The 21,841-nt window shown below is 36.9% G+C and overlaps 1 protein-coding gene across 30 annotated transcripts in view; it reads right to left on the minus strand.

Annotated features, from left to right (window-relative positions):
- Positions 1 to 21,841, minus strand: part of lmo7a (LIM domain 7a) — a 48,983-nt gene that overhangs the window by 17,881 nt on the left and 9,261 nt on the right. For 23 of the 30 annotated variants that reach the window (XM_084122259.1, XM_084122257.1, XM_084122246.1 and 20 more), the window contains exons 3-11: positions 20,552 to 20,621; positions 17,416 to 17,522; positions 7,402 to 7,432; positions 6,686 to 6,799; positions 5,910 to 6,105; positions 3,260 to 3,500; positions 2,385 to 2,675; positions 1,834 to 2,115; positions 1,018 to 1,173 (exon numbers count right to left, since the gene is read on the minus strand). In XM_084122259.1, coding sequence (XP_083978385.1) covers positions 1,018 to 1,173; positions 1,834 to 2,115; positions 2,385 to 2,675; positions 3,260 to 3,500; positions 5,910 to 6,105; positions 6,686 to 6,799; positions 7,402 to 7,432; positions 17,416 to 17,522; positions 20,552 to 20,621 — 1,488 coding nt within the window. The remainder of the gene's footprint in view (positions 1 to 1,017; positions 1,174 to 1,833; positions 2,116 to 2,384; positions 2,676 to 3,259; positions 3,501 to 5,909; positions 6,106 to 6,685; positions 6,800 to 7,401; positions 7,433 to 17,415; positions 17,523 to 20,551; positions 20,622 to 21,841) is intronic. The other 7 variants (XM_084122267.1, XM_084122265.1, XM_084122264.1 and 4 more) reach the window with 2 other exon arrangements.

The following is a 21,841-nucleotide window of genomic DNA, read 5'->3' on the forward strand; positions in this document are numbered from 1 at the left end:
AGAAGGTTGCAACTAACCATGCAATATATAAGTAACAGCAGCATTATGCAGACTCATTTTGCTCTAAATTTTGGAAAAGCAGAAGTGTGAGCGCTCTGCCTCAAAATACTAAAAGTTACTTCAAATTTAGATTTAATAAAAGTAGTTTTAAGAATTTTGATACACACCACCACTATAACCACAGAGGAATGATATCGTTGGAATCACTTTCAGATCCCAGCTGATGAATAATGAAAACATTGACAGTAATCACAATGTATCTTGCTTTAAAGAGCTTGAGCATTTAAAGCGGCAGACGACATAACTGCAGCGCAAGCTTATAATAAACAGGACGTTATGGTGCGTTAGTGTGGGCGCTAATATAGTTATTTTTATAGTTCTCTGTAGTTATCGTTCTTGGTGTGAGCGGGCCTTTAAGCTCTAAAAATGCACCATAAAATCTGTAAAATGGTCCATACAACTTGTTTGCAATATTCCACATTTTCTGAAGATATGATAGCTTTGTTTGAGGAACAGACCAAAATTTAATTATTCACTGATGATATTACCCTTACGTCAGTTGTGGCACATCATTCAAGAGCTCAAAGAGCATTGATTGAGTCAAATGAAATCAGTGTGTTTGTAAAGGAATTGATCAGTCAGATTTCTGAATCAGCTGTATTCATTGAAAAGATCAGACTCAAGAGAATGACTTGTTCAATGAACTGGTTTTCGAATTCAACTCACTGACTCGAATGAACAGCTTATTGGATGGCTTTGTCTCCTCGCACAAATCATATATAGCTTCAGAAAACTTGCAATGTTAGGCATGAGTCATTTGGACCTTCTCACCATTTCCATCACTTATGTGCGCTTGTCTGTTGAGATCATTAACATTCACAAAGATTATGAAAAAAAAAAAAAAACACTACTTATTAGTACGCATCAGTTGATAGATTTATTATAAAATGTGGAGAAGCTGATCAGGGGAAGTGAGTGGATGTCCGGTCCTACTGCATATGGGGCTGTGATAAGGACCTGGGTGTGGAAGTGAGGCTGGACTGAGCGAGGCCTTCAGGTGCATGGAAGTGAGAGGGAGGGGGTTCAGACTGAGTGCGAGAGAAAGCAGGTAGAGAGAGCCAGGGATTGGCGTCACCATCTGATTCTTCAGAGGACGAACCTGACTTCTTGCGACTGGAAAATGTGAGGTGAAAGAGCACAGAGAAAGAAAATGGAGAAAAGTTAGTAACCATCACCAGAAAGAAGACAGGAGGTAACAGAAGCCTTAGCAACAAAGTAAATAAGTAAAAAAGAAACCTCAGGGTTTACAGTGGCATCCAATACATTTAAGCAACACTTAAAAATATATGAAAGTATGAGCAAAACAGATGTACTGCTCAAAATCAAGATAAAAACTAATAAAAAATTTGGACATCTGTACAGGTTGTCAAATTTTATGAAACGTCCATCTAACAGGTATAAGACCATTTGTTTGTATAATATATTATGTACTTTACTGTACTTTTTTGGAGCCACTGGATAGCCAAACATGTCAGAGAATTATAAATTATTATCTGAAAAACAGCTGATGGACTGATCAATAGGGCTTAGAATTGAAAACAGGTTCTTAGTCAGATTTCATTAAAAATAATACAGTAAGTGTAATTTTATTTTTCCATTTTAATTTCCAAATTACTTCAATGGACAGTTGCCAATTATAATAAATATGGGACAGCTGATTTATTCCTGAGTATTCCTGGAGTTAGGGATAGGGTTATTTTTATTTATTAGAATTATTTATGTTCTTTTCTTAATTTATGTTCTTTTATTTTTTTGCCTCAGTACTGGACAGACCTGAAACCTTGGATCTTCCTGTACCAAGGGCGGCGCTGGGAGCCCAGTTTGATCTTCTTCACATGTGTATCCTCCTCAGGTGTCCAGAACTTGGGCAGAAATTTATCAAAAGGCACTGTGGCAGATGTTTGTGGCATCAGGCCTACTTTACGGGCATAAAGGTCATCCTGAACAGGATCAGCATAGCCAAACTCCTCCTCCTCTTCTTCAGAGTCATCGTAAATACAGGCGTCAGCGGATACAGGCCTCCTGTAAGTCCTCTGAAGAGGCTGTGACTGACCGCTGCTCAAAAGACAGCCATTTGTGTTACATACCACCAATGATCAACGCACATCAAACCATCGATGGTTATCAAGCACACCAAACCAAATGAAAATCAAACATTGAAAACAAAATGTTGTTTCAAAAAGTCCACGCTATGGGTTGAAAATCAAGCGAAATAATGACATCACAGCAACTCAAAACCAAACTTTGAATGTTTCTGGAGAAGACCCAGAGTTAACACTGACAAAATAGCAAACAGATGCGTGTCAAAGAAGCCAGTTTCTGACCTGAGATGGGTCAATGAATGCCGGGGCACATTACTGACAGCCACCTGTGGCCTGGTGGTACACGAGACAGCAGCTCCTTCCAGCGGGCTCATGGGTAAGGCAAAGTTGGTCGGAGCGACAGGGGACGGCCTGTGAAATCTACGGCTAGCGAGGTCATCTAGAACCATGTCGGGATCCGGTCGATCTGTATCTGAATCACTGCTCTCATACTCATAGGCCAAAGACTGGTGGGCAGTTGTCTGGGATTTCAACTCGGTGATAGATGAAGGGTCTGAACCAGCCCTCTCATGACTGGGACACACCACCAATGATGGTCACGAAAGCACAAAATGCCAAGAAATAGTGGGAATAATAAGCACCGGCATTCAAACATCGAGAATGTTTCATAGCTAACATCTCAACCTACAAAGGAGGAATATAATGATAAACATTTCTAGGAAGCAAAGCAAATGATCAAGAGACCAATTTTGAGAATTGTTTTGAGAAAAGTTCACTTTCAGATCTTTTGATGGCAGGTATCACAGCACAATGTGAGACATTGTTGCGATTTTTTTTGAAACTCTAGAAGAGACAGATTTAAGATTACTAGGGTCTTTTGTCTGGAGAAAAATCTGAAAAGCTGGAGACAAAAAAAGTCTCCTTTTACTCTCTTTTTAATTTTATTGCTGCCTAGGAGAAACTACTGAGACCTCATTTGTGACTTTTCTATTCTGTGGGTGTTTTCCTCAAAGAAAGAAAAAAACATTTTTCTTCGGCAAGCATGGTCTGTATTACATCATAAATCTATGATCAGATGGTCACCTTTCACCAGAGTAGGTGAATATACCATCCCATGAAAACCCCCATTGAATCTTTAGAGTGTAGACTTGCATTACCTAGTAAAAGTGCCATCATCTTCTGTGAACATAGGGCTAGCCCAGCTTCTTCTGTTGTCTTCATTTCGCTCTGCACGTTTCTTGCGTAATGGTGCTGGAACATAGCCCGACTGCTTATCCTTTGATGGCAGGAACTGATTGAACGGAGTGGTGGTCTTAGGTGTTAAGACCAATGAACGGCGGTATTCCTTATTTTCTGACATCATGAAGCTCAGATCTGCTTCGGGGTCACTACCACAACCTGGAGAAACAGCACAGAGAGCCAGGAGTGTGAGCGTATAAACACGCACATGCACACATGATTGTTTTTCTTTCCTGGTGGGGACTTTCCATTGACTTTTATTGTTTTTATACTGAGCTAATGATGTTTTCTAATCCATAACCCTGAACCTTATAGAATGTAACAGAATAATCTCTTTGAATTTTTTTGTTTTGCATTGAGACATTAGCCTATTTTGTATTTTTACAAAGCTGATTTTTCTTATTTTTCTATTGGTCCCCATAGGTGAATTCACACTTTATTATCCTAGGAGACAAAATTTGATCCACACAATATATGCAGTGCAAAAATTTGTTTTCTTCATTAGAATTTAGATTTTTCTTATTTTACACACAAATCTCACAAAATTTAAAGCAAGAAAAAAACTCTATGCTGATGGATTAAGAAAATATAATTCATATAATATAATACTGTTCAAAAGTTTGGTGGCAGTAAGATTAAAAAAAAAAATATATATATATACACATTTTTATTCAACAAAACTGCATTGAATTGATCAAAGGTGTCAGTAAAGAATTTTTACTTAGAAAAAAATTATATTTCAAATAAAAAACATTTTTACACAAAAATATTAAGGAGCACAATTGTGATAATACATGTTTATTGTGCAGAAAATCAGCATATTAGAATGATTTCTGAAGGATCATGTGAAACTGAAGACAGTAATGATGCTGAAAATTCAACTTTGCCATCACAGGAACAAATTGCATTTTATATTTATTAAAAAATAGAAAACGGTTATTTTAAATTATTATAATATTTCACAACAGTATTTTTGATCAAATAAATGCAGCCTTTGTGAGCATTAGAGACTTCTTTCAAAAGCATTATAAAATCTGACCGACCCCAAACTTTTGAATGGAATTCTCTGAAAATGTCTTTATCATCCTAATACATATTTACACAATTTGTATTGTTGTAAATATTTTACACGGAAAGACGACAGCTTTTTTTTAACACACTTCTCTGTAGTAAACATGATAGTGGGATGCGTCTGACTCATTGGCAGGTCAGTGGGGAATAAGAAAAAAAATATGTCTCACTGGGGTGAACGTGTAGACAGTCCAGCACAGTAATTATATCAGCAGCTAATTACATCAGCACCTTCCTTATGAGCTACAATTGAGCCCCTGGGACCATGACTGAGTAAAAAGATGCTAATGTCATTGAAACGCAAACATGCAGAAGAGAATGAATTGATGGGAGTTTGCACTTTCCATCAAAACAGTATCTGCTGACCATCACAGACAGCAAAATATAGCTCATTAAAGCATTAAAAGGTATAGTTCGAATACCACTAGAGGGCACCAGGCATTTGTTTTGACAAGCAAGAGTTCACTCCAGAATTAAAATTTCCTGATAATTTACTCACCCCCATGTCATCCAAGATGTTCATGTCTTTCTTTCTTCAGTCGAAAAGAAATTAAGGTTTTTGAGGAAAACATTCCAGGATTTTTCACCATATAGTGGACTTCAACAGGGACAAATGGGTTGAAGGTCCAAATTGCAGTTTTATTGAAGGTTCAAAGGGGTCTACACGATCCCAGCCAAGGAATAACGGTCTTATCTAGCAAAACGATCTGTCATTTTAAAAAAAAATTGTAAAATTGTAAAATTGCTTGTCTTGCACTAGCTCTGCGATGCGCCACACATTACGTAATCACGTTGGAAAGGTCACGCGTGTTCCGGTTCAAAAAGGTAGGGTAGGGCGAAAAACTCCATCTCATTTTCTCCTCCAACTTCAAAATCGTCTGACATCGTTGTTTTACCTTTTTTTTTGTAAAGGGTGAAAAGTCTTTGCACATTCGCTTTGTAAACACAGGTCACGCGTGACCTTTCCAACGTGATTACGTAATGCGTGAAGTCGTGGACGTGCAAGATGAGCATTTGTTTTTAAAAAGTATATACATTTTTATTTTTATTTTAAGACCGATCGTTTCAATAGATAAGACCCTTATTCCTCGGCTGGGATCATATAGAGCCCTTTGAAGCTGCATTGAAACTGCAATTTGGACACTATTGAAGTCCACTATATGGAGAAAATCCTGGAATGTTTTCCTCAAAAACCTTAATTTCTTTTTGACTAAAGAAAGACAGACATGAACATCTTGGATGACATGGGGGTGAGTAAATTATCAGGACATTTTAATTCTGGAGTGAACTAATCCTTTAACTACATTTCAGCCAAAGCTATCTGTGGTCAGGTTTTTAAACTTGACTGCATATTTTTCTTGCACTGGTGGAGTGTGTTTTGTTTAAAAAGACACAAAATGAGATATCCACCTCCACCTTTCATACAAATACTCATCTCTGACTCTCAAAGTCAAGCTAGAATGCACAAGAGTGACTTCAGAGATTGAAGAGTCTTACCCTCACTGCTTCCTTTGAGTGTAGCGTCTGAGGATGTGCTGCAAGTTCTGGAGCCCAGCGAGTCGAGGCTGTCTAGAGAGTCTTCTCTCCTGTGTCCGGCCCGTAGCGGGAAGAGCTCTTCTTTCTCTGAGTACCAGCTATCTCTACAAGTGCTGTTTCGTGCACTGCCCCGCAGTGATGTGCAATCCTCTAGTGCCTGTCGAGCACAAGGGTGTGAGTGTGAGGGAGACAGGCCGACACACAGCATGCACAAGGGAACAACACAAACAACAAACACAGCATACAGCCTCCATCAGTGCATAAACACAGTCTTGCTCGTGAGAATCTGCCGTCTCTTTTCCAATGAAAGTCATACTTTTGAAAGTGTTCAAACTGTGTTTTTTTTTACATAGATGATTCTGACTACAATAACTGATATGTGCACAGTTGTAAACTTAAATGGCAGGTTTTAATGGCAATTTTTTTTATGTCACTTAAAAGGATAGAATAAGCATGGTCAAATTCCCTTCAAATTATTATTTTTTTTTTTTACAATATGTAATGGTCAACAGTATCAATGCAATCAGGTGAATTAATTGCTATTGGATGACTGGGTTTCATACCATGAGACTAGTATGCTACATTCTTAGCAAGATATTTTAAAATCCAGAATGGATGTAAAATGAGATTTACTGTACATGGTCAGCTAGTCTAGAAGAATCCACAATATTCACGCACTCCTATATACACAGTAACATCTAAGCGTAAATACTACAGCAAATACTGCATAATCTTACCTTATATAGCGCTGTGCCAAGTAATTCCTCAAAAGCCTTTAGTTTTAGGTAAGGTCCATTGTAAAAAGGATCAGCATGTGCCTTTCTGCCCAGCCAATATATGGTGATCAGAACCTGTGAGACAAATCAACACAACTGTATTAGTACATATTGCAACAAAGTTGTATATGTCAATAAACCATGCATGCTGAGATATCAACAGGAACTAGATAAATCACATTGTACAGTTTTAAGTTATTATATACACTGGCCCTAAAAAGTATTGAACTTTTTTTTTAATACCTTTTTTGAGAAGTATCCCAATTACTTGAGTGGTCATTTTAGTTTTTATACATAAAACCAGTTCACTGTTTATATATTCTTTACAATTAGGGCAAACATATAAAAACAAAACAAAAACAAAAAAACGAGACAAGACATCTATTATATTATATTATATTATATTATATTATATTATAAATAGATGTCTTCATCAGTGTACTTGAGTTTTAGATGAAGCGTCTTGAAATGTTACTATGACATACTGCTACTGTGATACTTTAAGAAATAAACAGACAAACACAAACCGCAATATGTGAGCGGTTAAGTAAGCATTTTATTTGACACCACAGGAATGAAGCAAAGACTCCGAAAGCTCACAGCATATTTCAGTTGAGCAAATTAGGGGGATAAACACGATTTTACATTAACCCAAATAATTCAGCATTAGCACTTACATTTTTGAGCCTCCTGCTGCTCTCCTGGCGTCTGTAGGGGAGAAGAGGTGTTTGGTTAATCACTCACAGTCTGGGAAAAGGACAATAAAAGAACAGTGTTTTGGGTTTCTGTGTGCCCTAGTGAATGAGCTAGAAAGTGAGAGCACAATCCCATCAGGCCGGCTCCCAGCAGCTCTATTCAAAAGGATACACACTGAAAACACGTTCACTCAAACACATTGACAAACACCGCGACATAGGGACAGTTGACAGCAGATATAAAGACCAGAAAAACAACAGCCAAAGAACCCTACTCACACAAGCTCCACTCTAAATTGACAATATATTTTATTTTATAAATGCAACAAGCAAAATAAGCAGAAAAAAATAAGATACAGTATATGTACTGTGTATGTTCTACTTTTATGTCACAATCTTGTCCTTGACTGGTTATATATGAGCACTGTCACCTAAGGTTAAAACCAAATAGGATCACTATAAAAATACCACATTCATTGATGTAAAACATCTATTGCATGTTGAACTTAAGATTCCTGAAATCCTTTTGTTGCATGTAAAGCGAGGTACTGTATTTCTTGCTGATGTTTCGACCAAAAGATTATATAATACTTGAGCCATTAGTTATTGGAACTGGAGTGCCCCTTAAGAGCCCGCCTAAATAGGGCACTGTACTACAATATAATGAAATAGTAGTTTGATATGATATACTAAATTATTATGTATACATGCAGGGAATTAAGATATAAACTACAACAATAATAATCATCATCTTCATCATCATTACTATTTTTAATACATTACTTAAAAAAATAGATACAAAGCTTTTAAATGGATATGTGAATGGAGAAATATGCTTTTTTGTGTGTCCAGAGTGCATATTAAAGGCATATATCAGCAGGATGGGCAAATAGGCCCAGGCTAACCATCCAAAATTTGACTCCTTTTGTCTTGCCTTTGATTCCGTAACAAAAATAACAAAGTTCCTGTTCCAGTTATAATGATTCAATGTTTGTGGCCTACATTACTGTTTTACAAAACTCATTGCCACAGTCTTATTTTTACTCTCATTATCACATGACACAATTTAATGTTTTGATATTAACATGTACAGTAAACATCACGTGGCCCTCATCTACATATGCCCCATTTTCCTAGAGATATAGGTAATACAATAGTACAGTAGCTCAGGCCTAGACCGTACATTTTAGTATTTTGAGACCCAAGAGTATTTAAAGTCACCACGAAATCAAAATGAACAATTCTTATTTTTTAATGGAATATTGCAGTATTTATTAGAAATTATTTGTCCTTGCACGTCATTATTTTTTTAAATAAATTTTTAAATTCAAAATTACTTTCCCTCCCACTTGCAATGACACCTCTCTGATGACGTGTTTACTGGCACAAGGGCGGGACAACCTGTAACTCACATGACATCACAGCAGTAGCAAACCACAACAATCTAACAATCCAATCAATTTCCAATGGACTTTAGTGACACTGGTCCAACTGTTACTTACAGTACTAACAATACATATATTATGTATTGTATTGTTGAAAATATTATTTTTCAGAATACAAATACATTTTTAGCTGTGACAGCCATGATGCAAGATTTATGACATAAGCTAAAGAGTTCAACAGCTGAGAGGTTGAAGAGTGATTATGCTAGTCAGCAACCTGTGTTTTTCAAGCTGGTGAACCTGTATGACATGTTCAACTAGCTGAATGAAGGCGTTTTCCCTATTCACGATAACAGCAATTTATTGCTCCAATAAAAGTTGCAAGGAAAAAAGAAAAGAAAAAAAGGTCTGTGTCTGCCATCAGAACAAAGTCCACATTTATAAAGCTGTTTGAAAAAGAAAGAAAAAGTCAAGAACATTCTAATGCTTGTTACCTAATGATAATTTACGATCCTTGAAAAAGTCAAAGGACTCTTTGTTGGGGTGAGAAGAGAGGGAAGGAAATTATTTTATTTTGGGAACCTCTAGGGTGTATTTTGATCAGCTGTTCACTCACATGAATATGTGGCATTTATTTATCAGCAAATCCTTAAAAAAAAAAAAAAAAAAAAAATCGTGTGTACGAATCTTGAAAGGGAAAGCTAAATCAGCAAAATCAACATTTATGATCCAATCTGATTAAAGAGAAAGTTCATCCAAAAATTGTGTTATAATTTACTCACTCTCATGTCATAAACTCCTTAAACCTTGCAAAATGCAAAAGAAGAAATTTTGAAAAATGTAGGCTACTCTTTTCCTTGCAATTACAATGAATCGGGACTTTCAAACATCAAAAAGGACGCAAAGACACTATAAAAGGTATATGTGAAAAGGTATCATAAAAGTAGTCAGTTACATTTCAATTCTGGTTTTGTTCCTCACAAAAAGCTATAATATGCATTGTAAGACATGCAGTAAAGCACATGAGTAGCACAGACCACTTTTCTAATACTTTTATGGTGCTTTTTAAAATCATTTTGGAGCTTGACAGCCCCTGTCCTCATTCATTACATTAAAAAGAGTGGGCAGAATATTTATTAAAAATTCACTATTGTGTTCCACTTCCAGATGAGTAATAAATATTAATGGGATTTTCTTTTTTGGGTGACCTAACCCATATCCAACTAGTGCATTTATGTTTAACAGCCGCTCTTGCCACTCTTAATTCTCCATCCTTTAGTAAGAGAACTGTGGCTGGAACATTCCAATTACAACAGCAAAATTTTCTACTCAAAACACTGTCAGACATAATCAGAGCACAAATGCTTTTCAATAGGGTCTCTATTCACACATCAGGCTTTAAATGCTTTGAACTAATGTGTCTAAACAAGTACAAGACTGCGTTAAATTGATTATAATCACCCGTCTGTTCCCAAGGCAAAAAATGTTGTTTATGTTAATGACCATTTGTGAGAATATAATGCTTGCACGGTTACATTCTCACAAAAGGCGACATCAACCTGCTGCATTCTTTAATATTCATGTGTAATGAACTAAAAAATTAAGTTACATTCCCCAAAACTGTGTTCTGTGTTCTGTTTTAGGGCCTAAATATACTGTCTGAGCAGGTCAATGTTATAAGTATTGTACCAGTCCGTGGGAAAGTCACAGTTACAATTAGGATTTGTCTCTCTAGAAACCAAACCATTTCTGTATGTGTGATTGAGTTGGAACATTTCAAAATAAAACACAATGGAAGTTTCTAAATGGCACTGTGCTGTTTCCCTCCAAACCACAGTGGCTCACAAAGATGTTGTGAGTGAAAAAGTAGGATAGTCTATAACAGAGATAGAATATCACCTACACATAATGTAAAATACTTACACACGGACACAAATCTAGCCTTCAGTTACACAATATCCACGGCATATTTCTGGAATTTTTAAGTCGTACATCCGTCCTCTATTTCGAAACACTTTGTCCATAAAAGGCCTGCCAAACCCTTTTGGGAAATGCAATAAAATGACACAGTGACAATGGACGGGCAGGTTCATGACACAACACCCCTCATTTATAAAGTGGGTGTGTGTGCATAGCTGGGAGAGTAAGACCTCACAGCCCATTTTTTTAGTAACATTCAGCGGGTAAAGAATGTTCCTGGTTTTATGTACAAATGCCACTAATTAGTCATGCCAGCTTGCATCAATCATTCTTTGTGTTTTTACTCAGCTCTATGATACAACACATACATTTTAAATGGAGGCATTGGCTGTGATTGATTTAATGTCTCCCAAAAGGCTTGTTACATTCTTATCTGATTCACCAGCTATAATCCACAAGTAAAACACTGTAAGGAATAATTTTCACTAGTCGGATGAGCGAGTGTTGCACAAATGCAGCTCTTGTTTGTCTGCTTATGGTATGGACAATTGAGCAATTCACAATATACCAGTGTCCCTGTCATAGTGACCACTGATGCCATCCAGTGCCACACACCATTGAGCAAATGACATATTCATTCTCCCACAGCACTTATAATGAAAACATTATATTACAATTCACAACACTGTAGAAAAGTGGATCTTTTAAATAATATAAACAAACGGTCCACCAATAGTACTTTTTACTGACCTAAACAGACTTGCACTACCGTTCAAAAGTTTGTGGTAGATAAGATCATTCAATGTTTTTGAAAGAAATGTAATTCCTGTGATGGCAAAGCTGTGTTTTCAGACACTTCAGAGTCTTCATAGTCACAAGATCCTTCAGAAATCACTTTAATATGATGATTTGCTGCTCAAGAAACTTGTCTTATTATTATCGATGTTAAAAACAGCCGTGCTCCTTAATATTTTTGTGGAAATATTTGTTTTTCCAGAATTGTTTAATGAATGTCGAAAGAGCAGAATTTATATGAAACAAAACTTTATAAATGTCACGTACTGACCCCAAACCTATGAACGGTATTCAAAATTAAATCAAATCTAAATTTATTCATAAAGCACAATAAAAACAACAGTAGTTGAACAGTGCTGTACAAAACCTTGCTAAAAAAAAGACAAAAGAATACATACAAACAATTTAGACCGCAATGCAGTGAGGAGGAGGAGAGTACCAAAACACTGATAGGTGATGGATCCTTATAATCTAGGGACAGTTATAAGCCTAGGTAAAAAGACAAGTTTTTAACTTGGATTTAAATTCAGATTCTGAAGAGGTTAATCTGAGGGAAACCGGAAGACTGTTCCACAGTTTCGGCCCAACAATAGAAAAGGCACGGTCACCCTTCGACTTTAATCTGGATCTCGGGACCATCAACACTCTTTGCTCAGAAGACCTCAGAGATCTAACAGTTGAATTTGGATTTAAAAGATCACAGAGATATTCAGGAGCCATTCCACTCAGAGCTTTAAAGATTTTTTTTTGTGTGAAAAAAGCACACACAAAAAATGAATCAAGAGTAAATGCAAAGAGCATAACAGAGAGGATATGTGATCAAATTTGTGGTGTGCCAGTCAGAAGTCAGGCAGCTGCATTTTGCACCATCTGAAGACGATTCGTATTTGATTACTTATTCCAATATAGAGGGAGTTACAATAATCAAGCTGTGATGATTGTCGATAATGATGAACGGTAGTGTATTTAAATCTAATAAGGAGGAGTACAACATTCAGCACATCTATTTTCAAATATTTTTCAATAACCAGCTTAACGTATCCAGCAGCCAACCTCAGAGTATATTTGCATGAACTGCTTTAAAAGTGATTTCGGTCAAACAGTTTGGTGCTTGGGCATGAGATGATGGCATCTGCGGTCAATAAGAACAATACTGTCACACTCTGCCACACTGTATTGCAAAAAAAAACCCCTCTGAACCTTTTTATTTTCATTAAAATGCGTGCGCATCGGCCATAGATCTTAAACAGCCTATCAGATGTTTTGATAAATCAGCGTGCTACCATTGACAAGCAAACAACCAATAAGATCTAAACACCCAGGTTGCGTTGCTCTCGTGTTCGGTTGCGTCACCACATTGACATCCCAGTAACTCTTACAGTTTTAGAAGTTTGTATTAATGACATGAAAGCATTTGTGATCACATTTCTTTTATGAATAATTTAGCTCTCTTATTTGGAGCAATGTATGGCTTCTCTTAAAGTCAATAACTGATGATTGTCCATAATTATTAATACGGTTTGAAATTGAAAAGTGAAGTGCTATCAAGACTCTTAATCAGTTCAAATGCACAACTCTATAAACTACTGGAATGCAGGAAGAGATCAAATTCTTTATCATTAACATTTTGTAAGTGCTAGTAACATGGCAATATGTTTACTGGACGAGACAATAATAAAACATAGAGACAAAGTTCACACAGCTACCTAGATTTCACCATCTACAATGACAAAGAAATGAAACCTTCTAAACTATGATTCACCACTAGTCATAGTTTTCATCTACCAACAAATGCCTTGTCCATCGGTCCCAATACTGTGCTTGTGTACTCGAAATCATTAAAATGATCTTATACCAATAACTGATACGACGCATTGTGTGTGCAGTGTTTGTGTCCAGACAAAGAAACAGACAACAGAACAAACAGAGACATGGAGATATCAAGAGATAAAAGATGTCTATGAATGTATCTAACTAAAAGAATATTAAACATAAATATTTACGTATAGCTGCTGTGCACGAGCTGATAAGTGAAGCAGGCTAAGTGTATTGATAGATGCACAAGCTAGTCGAACGCACATCCATTTCTCACAGACAACACTGAAAAGTTATGTCAATAGCAAAGAGAGCATGCACACTTCTGTTGCATGCGCTTGATTGCTGATCGCTTAGTTGGATTACAACTAACTCTTGCTAAATTAAATTTTAGTTAAAGTTACGTAAATATTACGTAAATATAACGTGTGGTTCCCTAACCCTACATTATTACAGAAAAAGGTCATGTGATTACTGTGCCGCTGCACTGGAGCAGCTCTAATGTGCGATGAAATACGATAAATAAAATACGAGCAATAGAATGAACAGTGAACAGAACAGAAGAGTATAAGAAGTTTGTACAATCAGTTTAACGGGAATAATTAAGCATGAAAATAACTGAAGGAAACATCTTTTTGTGAATTAAGCAAACTAATATGATTCATTTTCTTTTGGATTCTATAACCAATATTTAAATGATATATATATATATATATATATATATATATATATATATATATATAAAAAAAAATACAAATGCAATGAAAAAACAGCTAACGATACTCAGTATCAGCAAGTACCAAAAATGAAAGTATATCAGTCTCAGACTCATTCTGGAAAAAGTGGTATTTGTGCATCCGTAATAATAATTTATTATTAATGAAATTCTTATTAATAATTAATAAAAACTTTAACAGTATCTCAATGATATTTCAATGATATTACTAAACCAAAGGATGTTAACATTTAAAAATAAATACTAAAATGATTAGGGTTACACATACATATGTGTGTGTGTGTGTGTGTGTGTGTGTGTGTGTGTGTGTGTGTGTGTGTGTGTGTGTGTGTGTGTGTGTAAAAGTAAAGCAATGTTGATCGTGTTTATTGGCACATGTAAACAGGCCATCAAACTGAGCAGCTGTCATGCTGGAAGAGACTGCCAGTGGGACAGAAGACCTGGAGTTGTTTCCCTCTCTGAGACACTTGCTTTTCATGGACTGATGAGTAATAATGAATGTAGGCCCTGCTTATCGCAAGCCTGCCATCAACAGGCTGCAATATCTGCTCACGTTGCCTTCTGTGTGACTGTGAACAGTCGCCATCAAACTCCACAAGGGCAATAAACCTCAGATCAGTGTGAGAGATCTGAAAACTGTAATGTGGCGTGCAAACTCTGCCCTCACATTACAGATGGTTTACTGCCATGTATCGTTTACTGCTTGTATGTATCGTTTCAGAACACAAAAAAAATGCATTTTCTAGAATGATTTGGCAGGGGTCGTTGTAAAAACATTTAAAAATAAGCCCTACCATATATCGGTGTTGGACAGTGCTGATAGGGTGTAGTCTAATTCTTGGCCAGCTTACAGTTAGTATATGCAAATTGCATGGTCTACACAAACCCGGAACAGAAAATACAAGCCAAAATGGTAGCCTTCTTGTTGTGTTCTTGATGTAAACACAAACATGTTTCTGAAGGATGTAAAGTTACACCAGGAGAATGAAGGAGAAAACAAGCTAAAAATAGTAACAGTCAGGAATCATATCACTGCTGCACTTCATCTAGTGTCGAAAAGTGACCTTTCAATTCTAAAATTAGGAACCCTGGAACTCCTCCGACAAATACCTGACAGTGGATGCAGATAAACCCTCACTTCATGCTCACAGACACACACCCCCAGACATAAGTGGCATAAGTGATTATAATTATAGCCTATAGGGATTGGATGAGTCCTGTTTAATCAGAGCCTCTGTACAGTTTCCATGGCAGTAAGGGTGTGGCATGGTAACCGTCATGCAGCAAGTCATGCTTTGTTTAATCTCGGCCCACAGTTTAGTGTCTGCACTGTCACTTTTGCTGAGGTAACAATGACAGGATGGGCAGAAACATAAAGCCCTCCCCTTGCCCTATTCAAAACAGTCTTATCAATATGGGCAGGTTGATTTCACATATTTGAATCGTTACTAATTTGTATGTGACGTAATACAGCTATGATATGTCACAATGCCCCAATACACATTTTGTGCTGGACCAGTTCAAGCCAGAGCTGAACACACCTAGTCAAATGAAGCTCACAAAAGGATCAACTATCGGAAAACACAGGAAAAGGACAAGAATCATTTGCAGACAGTCCACTAAATAATTAGATCACCCCAAATTATATATTTTTAATGTTGTTCCAAACTTGTAAATATGTTCCAAAAACACATAATGTGAATTTTTGGAAGAATATCATCAGAACTTTTTTAAATAAAGTGAATGATAACTGAAGCTCACCATAAAAAGCACCATAAAGCACAAGCAACATAAATTAATGTGGTTTACATGACTTGTGCTATTTATTTATTTCTAAGTCTTGACATGCAACTTTAAGCCATTATTCACTGAAAAACTTGACATTCGCCCAAACTCTCATTGGCAAGGTCATGAGAATTCATGAGAGCTTATGAGAGTAATAGTGATTGCCAATTCACAAAAGAACTTTTCAGTGAATTTGATTAAACAGATCATAAGTAAATTTTTTTTTTTTTTTTTTTTACAAATTGAACTGATCCAATTAAACTTTTCAAGTTCAACTCACTGACTCAATGATCTAGATAACAATCCACTCATAGCAAAGATTGTCAGTAAACAATTGATCTGTTAGTCACATCTATTAAATGACTTCAGAAGATTTGGAAAATAGCACATAAGTCAAACAAACTACTTTTATTATACTTTTATGGTGCTTTTACTTCCTTTTTCTGAAGGTTGACAGCTTGAGTCCCTATTCAATGCAACTTCACTGGGTAAAAAAACAACCAGCACATTCATCAACATTTCTCCTTCTGTGCTTCATAGACTATAAAGTCAGGTTTTGAATGACAAGAGGGTAAGTAAATGATGACAGAATTATTATTTTTCAGTGAACTGTTGCAATGAATCCTGAAACGTTCTAGTTCATTTAAGTCACCAAGAAAATATAATAGCATAGGACTTCTTGTGTTTTTGTTCACAAATATTAAAGTGCTTGCGGTGATGAACATGTCAGAGCTGGACTGACAGACCTCACAACGTCACTACCTCCCAAAGACACACCTGTGAAAATACTGAACAGGTTGATCAACATGCCATGTTTTTCCACCCTTTCACAGACACGGGCTGATCCGAAACACTGAAACTACAACAATATAGCATGATTACAGCATGCACAGGACATAAACACCTGCAAGTGGCAAATTTACCCACGGTGCACACACACACACACACACACACACACACACACACATAAAGTCTTTAATCTCTCTTCATCTCGAATTTACACATACACAGGCCAATTGTCAGCTTGTGTTTCAGTGATAGTGAGAGTTTATGCTTCCCTCATGAGGGTGATTCTGCCTTTTTAAGATCAAATTATAGTTTCATTGCAACTCACCTCTGCTCTTCTTTATTTATTGGCTCTTCTCTAACTTTAATTTCTCACCTGACAAAGAGCGCAAAGCTAATTCATGATTTTTATTTAACATTCAATGCATTTTCACAAACAAGACATATTCATACAAGCCAGGCATGACTGTATGATAAATGTTATTAAGCTATTATGTCAACAACGTGCCCATGAATCTTTTTAAAATAGACATTCACATTGAGTTTCATACTGGCTCAGTTGAATTTAAATGACTGGTTTAGTAATACAAGCCTGTTTTACAAAAATATGTGGATATGAGACCAGAGGACAATAAGATCTGCCAAAATCACCATCTAGTGAGCCATAAACAGTGGTTGGACACATTCTGTTATAGCAAAACCACAGCTATTTTCACATTGGCGGAAGGTCAAGTTTATTACCGAACATTGTAAGTTGAGAAAACCAAAACTTACTTGACAGTCACACGTGTGGAAAAGTCTTGCAGGTCTCCTGGGTGGAAAAGTTGTGCCTCTTTTAGTCCAAACTTTGAACAGGCTTTTAGGAAGAGGTTGATGTTGTCCTGTCGACAGAGAATATGTGTCCACCTTCTGAGTTAGACAGCACTCATATGGGAATCTTTGGCACACACAGTCCAGAAATCATTGCTTCCAAAGTTCAGTCCAGTGAGCTGAAGCAGTGGGAGGAGACGAAAGAGGGCAGGTGGCAAATAAAAAGTGACACCACAAGAGCAAAGAATAAAGGCAGGATATCACTGATTGACCTGTGACTGTACCTGTGAGAGCAGGAGTTTGGCCTCAGGGCGGTGCAAAAGTATGACATAGAGTGTCAAAGCAACTAGTACCCTCCCCCACACATGTACTGCAGTCACACAAACACACACACGCACTTTCTTTTCATTCGCTCTAGACTAACCCAAACACATACCTGCATGTGCACAAACATAAACTCAAGCATACTCTCACTTTTCACACCCAGAAACCGCCACACAAATCTCTCAACAGAATATTTGAGGAATCTTCAGGGCGGTGGATTATTTTGGAGATGAGGTTGCCATGAAACACAGGTGACAGAAACGACAAAGTATTTCCCCCAAGCAACTGTTAAAATTGCTTGGTGGGTGGGTCAGGAAATGCTTTTAATATTAAGCTAAACTAAAGATCGTGTCTGTTCATTCACATACACATCTGATCTGGTATGTTGAGAAATGTAGACTATCATGGTACTGAAGTTGTGTTATGACATTATTTCAATTAGACTTGATCAACCATCTGGATCATAGTTCAGAGCATGCAGCCCACCCTTTCCTGCTTTCCCGCTTGCTCTGAAATAATTACAGGGTGCTTTGGCCTATATTTAAACAGCAAACATGCTTATTAGCAGATGGCAATGAGGAGCTCTACTTCTGAATCACCTCCTCGCCTGCTGTTTAAATCCTTTCCCGAGGTGCAAGGTCAAAGGTCTCACCCTGACCCTGTGTGTGGGAGTCAAAGGGTCAGTTGAAGTACGTTTTATCTGTTTTTAAAGGTGACAAATGAGATACACCACACAGAAAATGAATGTCAACATCAAGACGTCTCTTATTGTTTGTTCTGTTCCTCAACCAAATTCTCACACTCCAACAGCTTGATCAGTGTCCTTAACCTTTAACCTAGATTTATGCAAAATATCTGAGATGTGAAAAGGTCCAACTAGTCACCTGTTTACCTGAATACCTGAATGATAAATGTCTTGAAGCAGGTGGTTAGGAACAGACAGACTATTACATGTTTAACCTTTACTTGGAATTTTAAATGACCTACAATTCCTCAACAGGACATGTTGGTTAAAACACTAATATGTTTTAATAATTTTTTGCACAGATAGCTTTGGGACAGTGACATAATGAATCTCTAACTTTACAGCCAGTGCACATACAGTAATCCTGTCAGAAACACTCATTCAGCGATTACAACCATCAGAAAAAAAACTATCAAGCTTACCGTCAAACACTTTTTTTTGCAACTGCTGGTTGTTGGTTTGTTGCACAGGCATTACTGGTGATATGTATGTAATCTGAGGTATGCTAAAGTTAAATTCTTGTGATAAACTGTGTCAGCATAGATCAAGCTCTCATATGAATCATGTTGTTTTCAGTAAACTATTATGTGAATAGGCAATAATGCTAAACGAAATTACAATTACAACACTTAGACATTATGGGTTTAATTAAAGTAAATAATAAAATATAACTGCTTAAATGCACACTTTTAAGAGCAAACAAGCCTGGTGGCCTGTGGAAAATCCTATTCAAATAATTAGTTCTGCCAATTCTCTTTTCACAGTGGTGAGATTCATTGCAAATATATCCATCCAGCTCAATTATAGGGGGGTTTATGAAGGGCTGTGCTCTACAGAGTCATCTAAACCTCAGTCCAAAGCCCTGCCAGAATGACTTTTCTAATGTGGCCGACCAGCGTGCCACACAAGAGTAGGCTTCCTCTCTTCAAATTGTTAAAAGGAGGATCAGCTATCCGGGGAAACACAAGGGTAAACCACGGCTCCGGATTTGATGGAACTATGGGAAAGTGATCCAAAGATCAACCAAAGCCAAACCTTGAGTAGAGTTTAGTGATCCAAAGCCAGAGTCGCTACACCGTCCACAAAACCAGAGATTTCCACTCTTGCACTAATGAGCCTTGATTTAACAAAATATAAAACCTCAGTATTAGAATAAAACTGCGTCTAACAAAAGCCAAGCAGCCAGAAGGAACAATAATAGTGCTGGGAAGATTTCAGAGGCTTGAATGAGCCTTTCATTCGGTGGAAAAAAATCTTTCATCAGTCATAAACATTGTTGGATAAGTGCATTATGTTCTTTTGCAACTTACGGTTTGCTGGTAGCTCAGAAACAGCTATCTTATGGACAAACTTTACAGGCTCAGCAGTATTTAGCAAAACTAAAATATACTCCAAACTGTGTTTTTCTTTGCATGCCTTTGCTTAGCCCGTGCCATGTAAGCCCTCAATTGTGAGTTTAGGCTGTGCTCGATAGGTTTTGGGGTTGGAAGCATTTTATGGAAATACCGCTGTGATGCTGTTGGACATGCAGATGCTTATCTAAGCTTACCTGGGTCAAGAGTTTTAAAGGGCAATAGGAAATAAATTAGCATGTTTTGCATTGATTAGGCCAAAAAGTTTCAATAAAAACAGCTCAATTCAGGCCCATATGCCACTTGTCTATGCTCTTGCATTGAAAAGCAAGAGCATAGACCATAGCAAGAACATAGAGCATAGGTTTTTGTACTGTCCAAGTAATATATTATATTATTTCAAAATCTAATTTCCCCTTCTCTACATGCATGTGTATGGATCATTCATAATAGAAAATTGCAATGCTTCCTGTTTGGAAAATGGTGACAAATGATTTCTATTAAATAACAGGCAGAAGTAAATCAACTTTTTGCAATTCACGCTAAATACCCATGTACATGTCAACCATTTAGTAAATCAATCAAACTTCTTTTTAAGAGTTAAAGTTCTTATCAGGATGGAATACTACAGCAAAAATCCTGTATGCATGTCAAAGTACAAACAACAACAACAACTTACCAAGCCAGCAATAGGTGTGGATAATCTGTTTAATTTCTTGATAATGCCAGGCTTGATCTTGTTGATCAGTCTAGAAAAAGAAAAGCAGAACAAAAGTCAACACAAACAATTACATTGTGTGTCAGTTGCCAGTTTATGGCTTTCTTTACTTCTGACCATCTGGCTTCAGTTTACAAAGCCATCTAATGCCCTGAAAAAACACCAACAGCTCTCTGTGGAAACAGACATCAGTCAAAAGCCTCCAAGTAAGTCTAGTTTTGTGTGTAAAACTGGTTTGGGGAAATACACAGAAACATTGACGTGCAAAATACAAGGCATGCGGCTGAGTGATGAGCATGAAATGATGTGCATTAAAGGGAGAGGCAGTCATTAACATTTTTATGACTCGTCTCATACAGTGTATTTTCTCTCATTTAGTGATGCGCAATTCCTTCTGTGGTAGAAGAAAAAGTCAGTGAGTAAAAAATTACAGGATTTTCATTTTGGGTAAAAACTTTAAGGGAATAACATAGCTGTCATTTTTGTTACAGGTCAATACAGGCTTTAGAATCAATATCATGTAGTGTATTTAATAACATGTAAAGAATAACAAAATAATGTGTAAATATGTGATTGGTTGAATGCTAAATTTAACAGTAACATTTACAATTAAAGGCAATTAAAATGTAGAATCTGACTGGTTAATGAAGCAGCGGCATGCAAAAAGTCAGGTCATAACATGGTAACAAAGTCAGAGATGTGTGCACCTGTTTAAAATAAATGACTTTTTAAACACCAGTATCTATATACTAATATACGGAACTAGAGCTACACAAAGCTTTTTAAAATTAGATTGGTGGCCCAAAAAATAAATAAATAAAAAAAGTATAGATACTGTATCTAAAGAATATGTAGTGTTGGCCATTTATTCTCTGTCTGTAATCACTAAAACACATCTACCCATTCACACATCTAAGAAGTATTTGCACACTCTTTAAGCTAAAGTCAAGCCTTTGCTGTGCCGGCCCCAGCAGTAGTTTCACAGGACTCTTTGTTTAGACGTGAAATCCAGAGTGACAGTGTCCTCAGGTAATGTAGGCTTTTGTTAGCTCATGTGGAAATAGCAAAGCTAATGGCTCAGTATACAGACTGTAAGCAGCATAAGAGCGCAGGAGCAGGACGATGACATTCTGCACTGGACTGTGGTAATTAGTCTGCCGAGTCATTCGACTGACACCAGCGTGTCAAACCGGCCCACGCACTGCCCCAAAACCATCCAGTCAGGTTCAGAAATGTGCTGAAATCCCTGAG

Source organism: Abramis brama (genome assembly GCF_963993115.1).
Source record: "Abramis brama genome assembly, chromosome: 8".
In the NCBI taxonomy this organism is placed as follows: Eukaryota; Metazoa; Chordata; class Actinopteri; order Cypriniformes; family Leuciscidae; genus Abramis; species Abramis brama.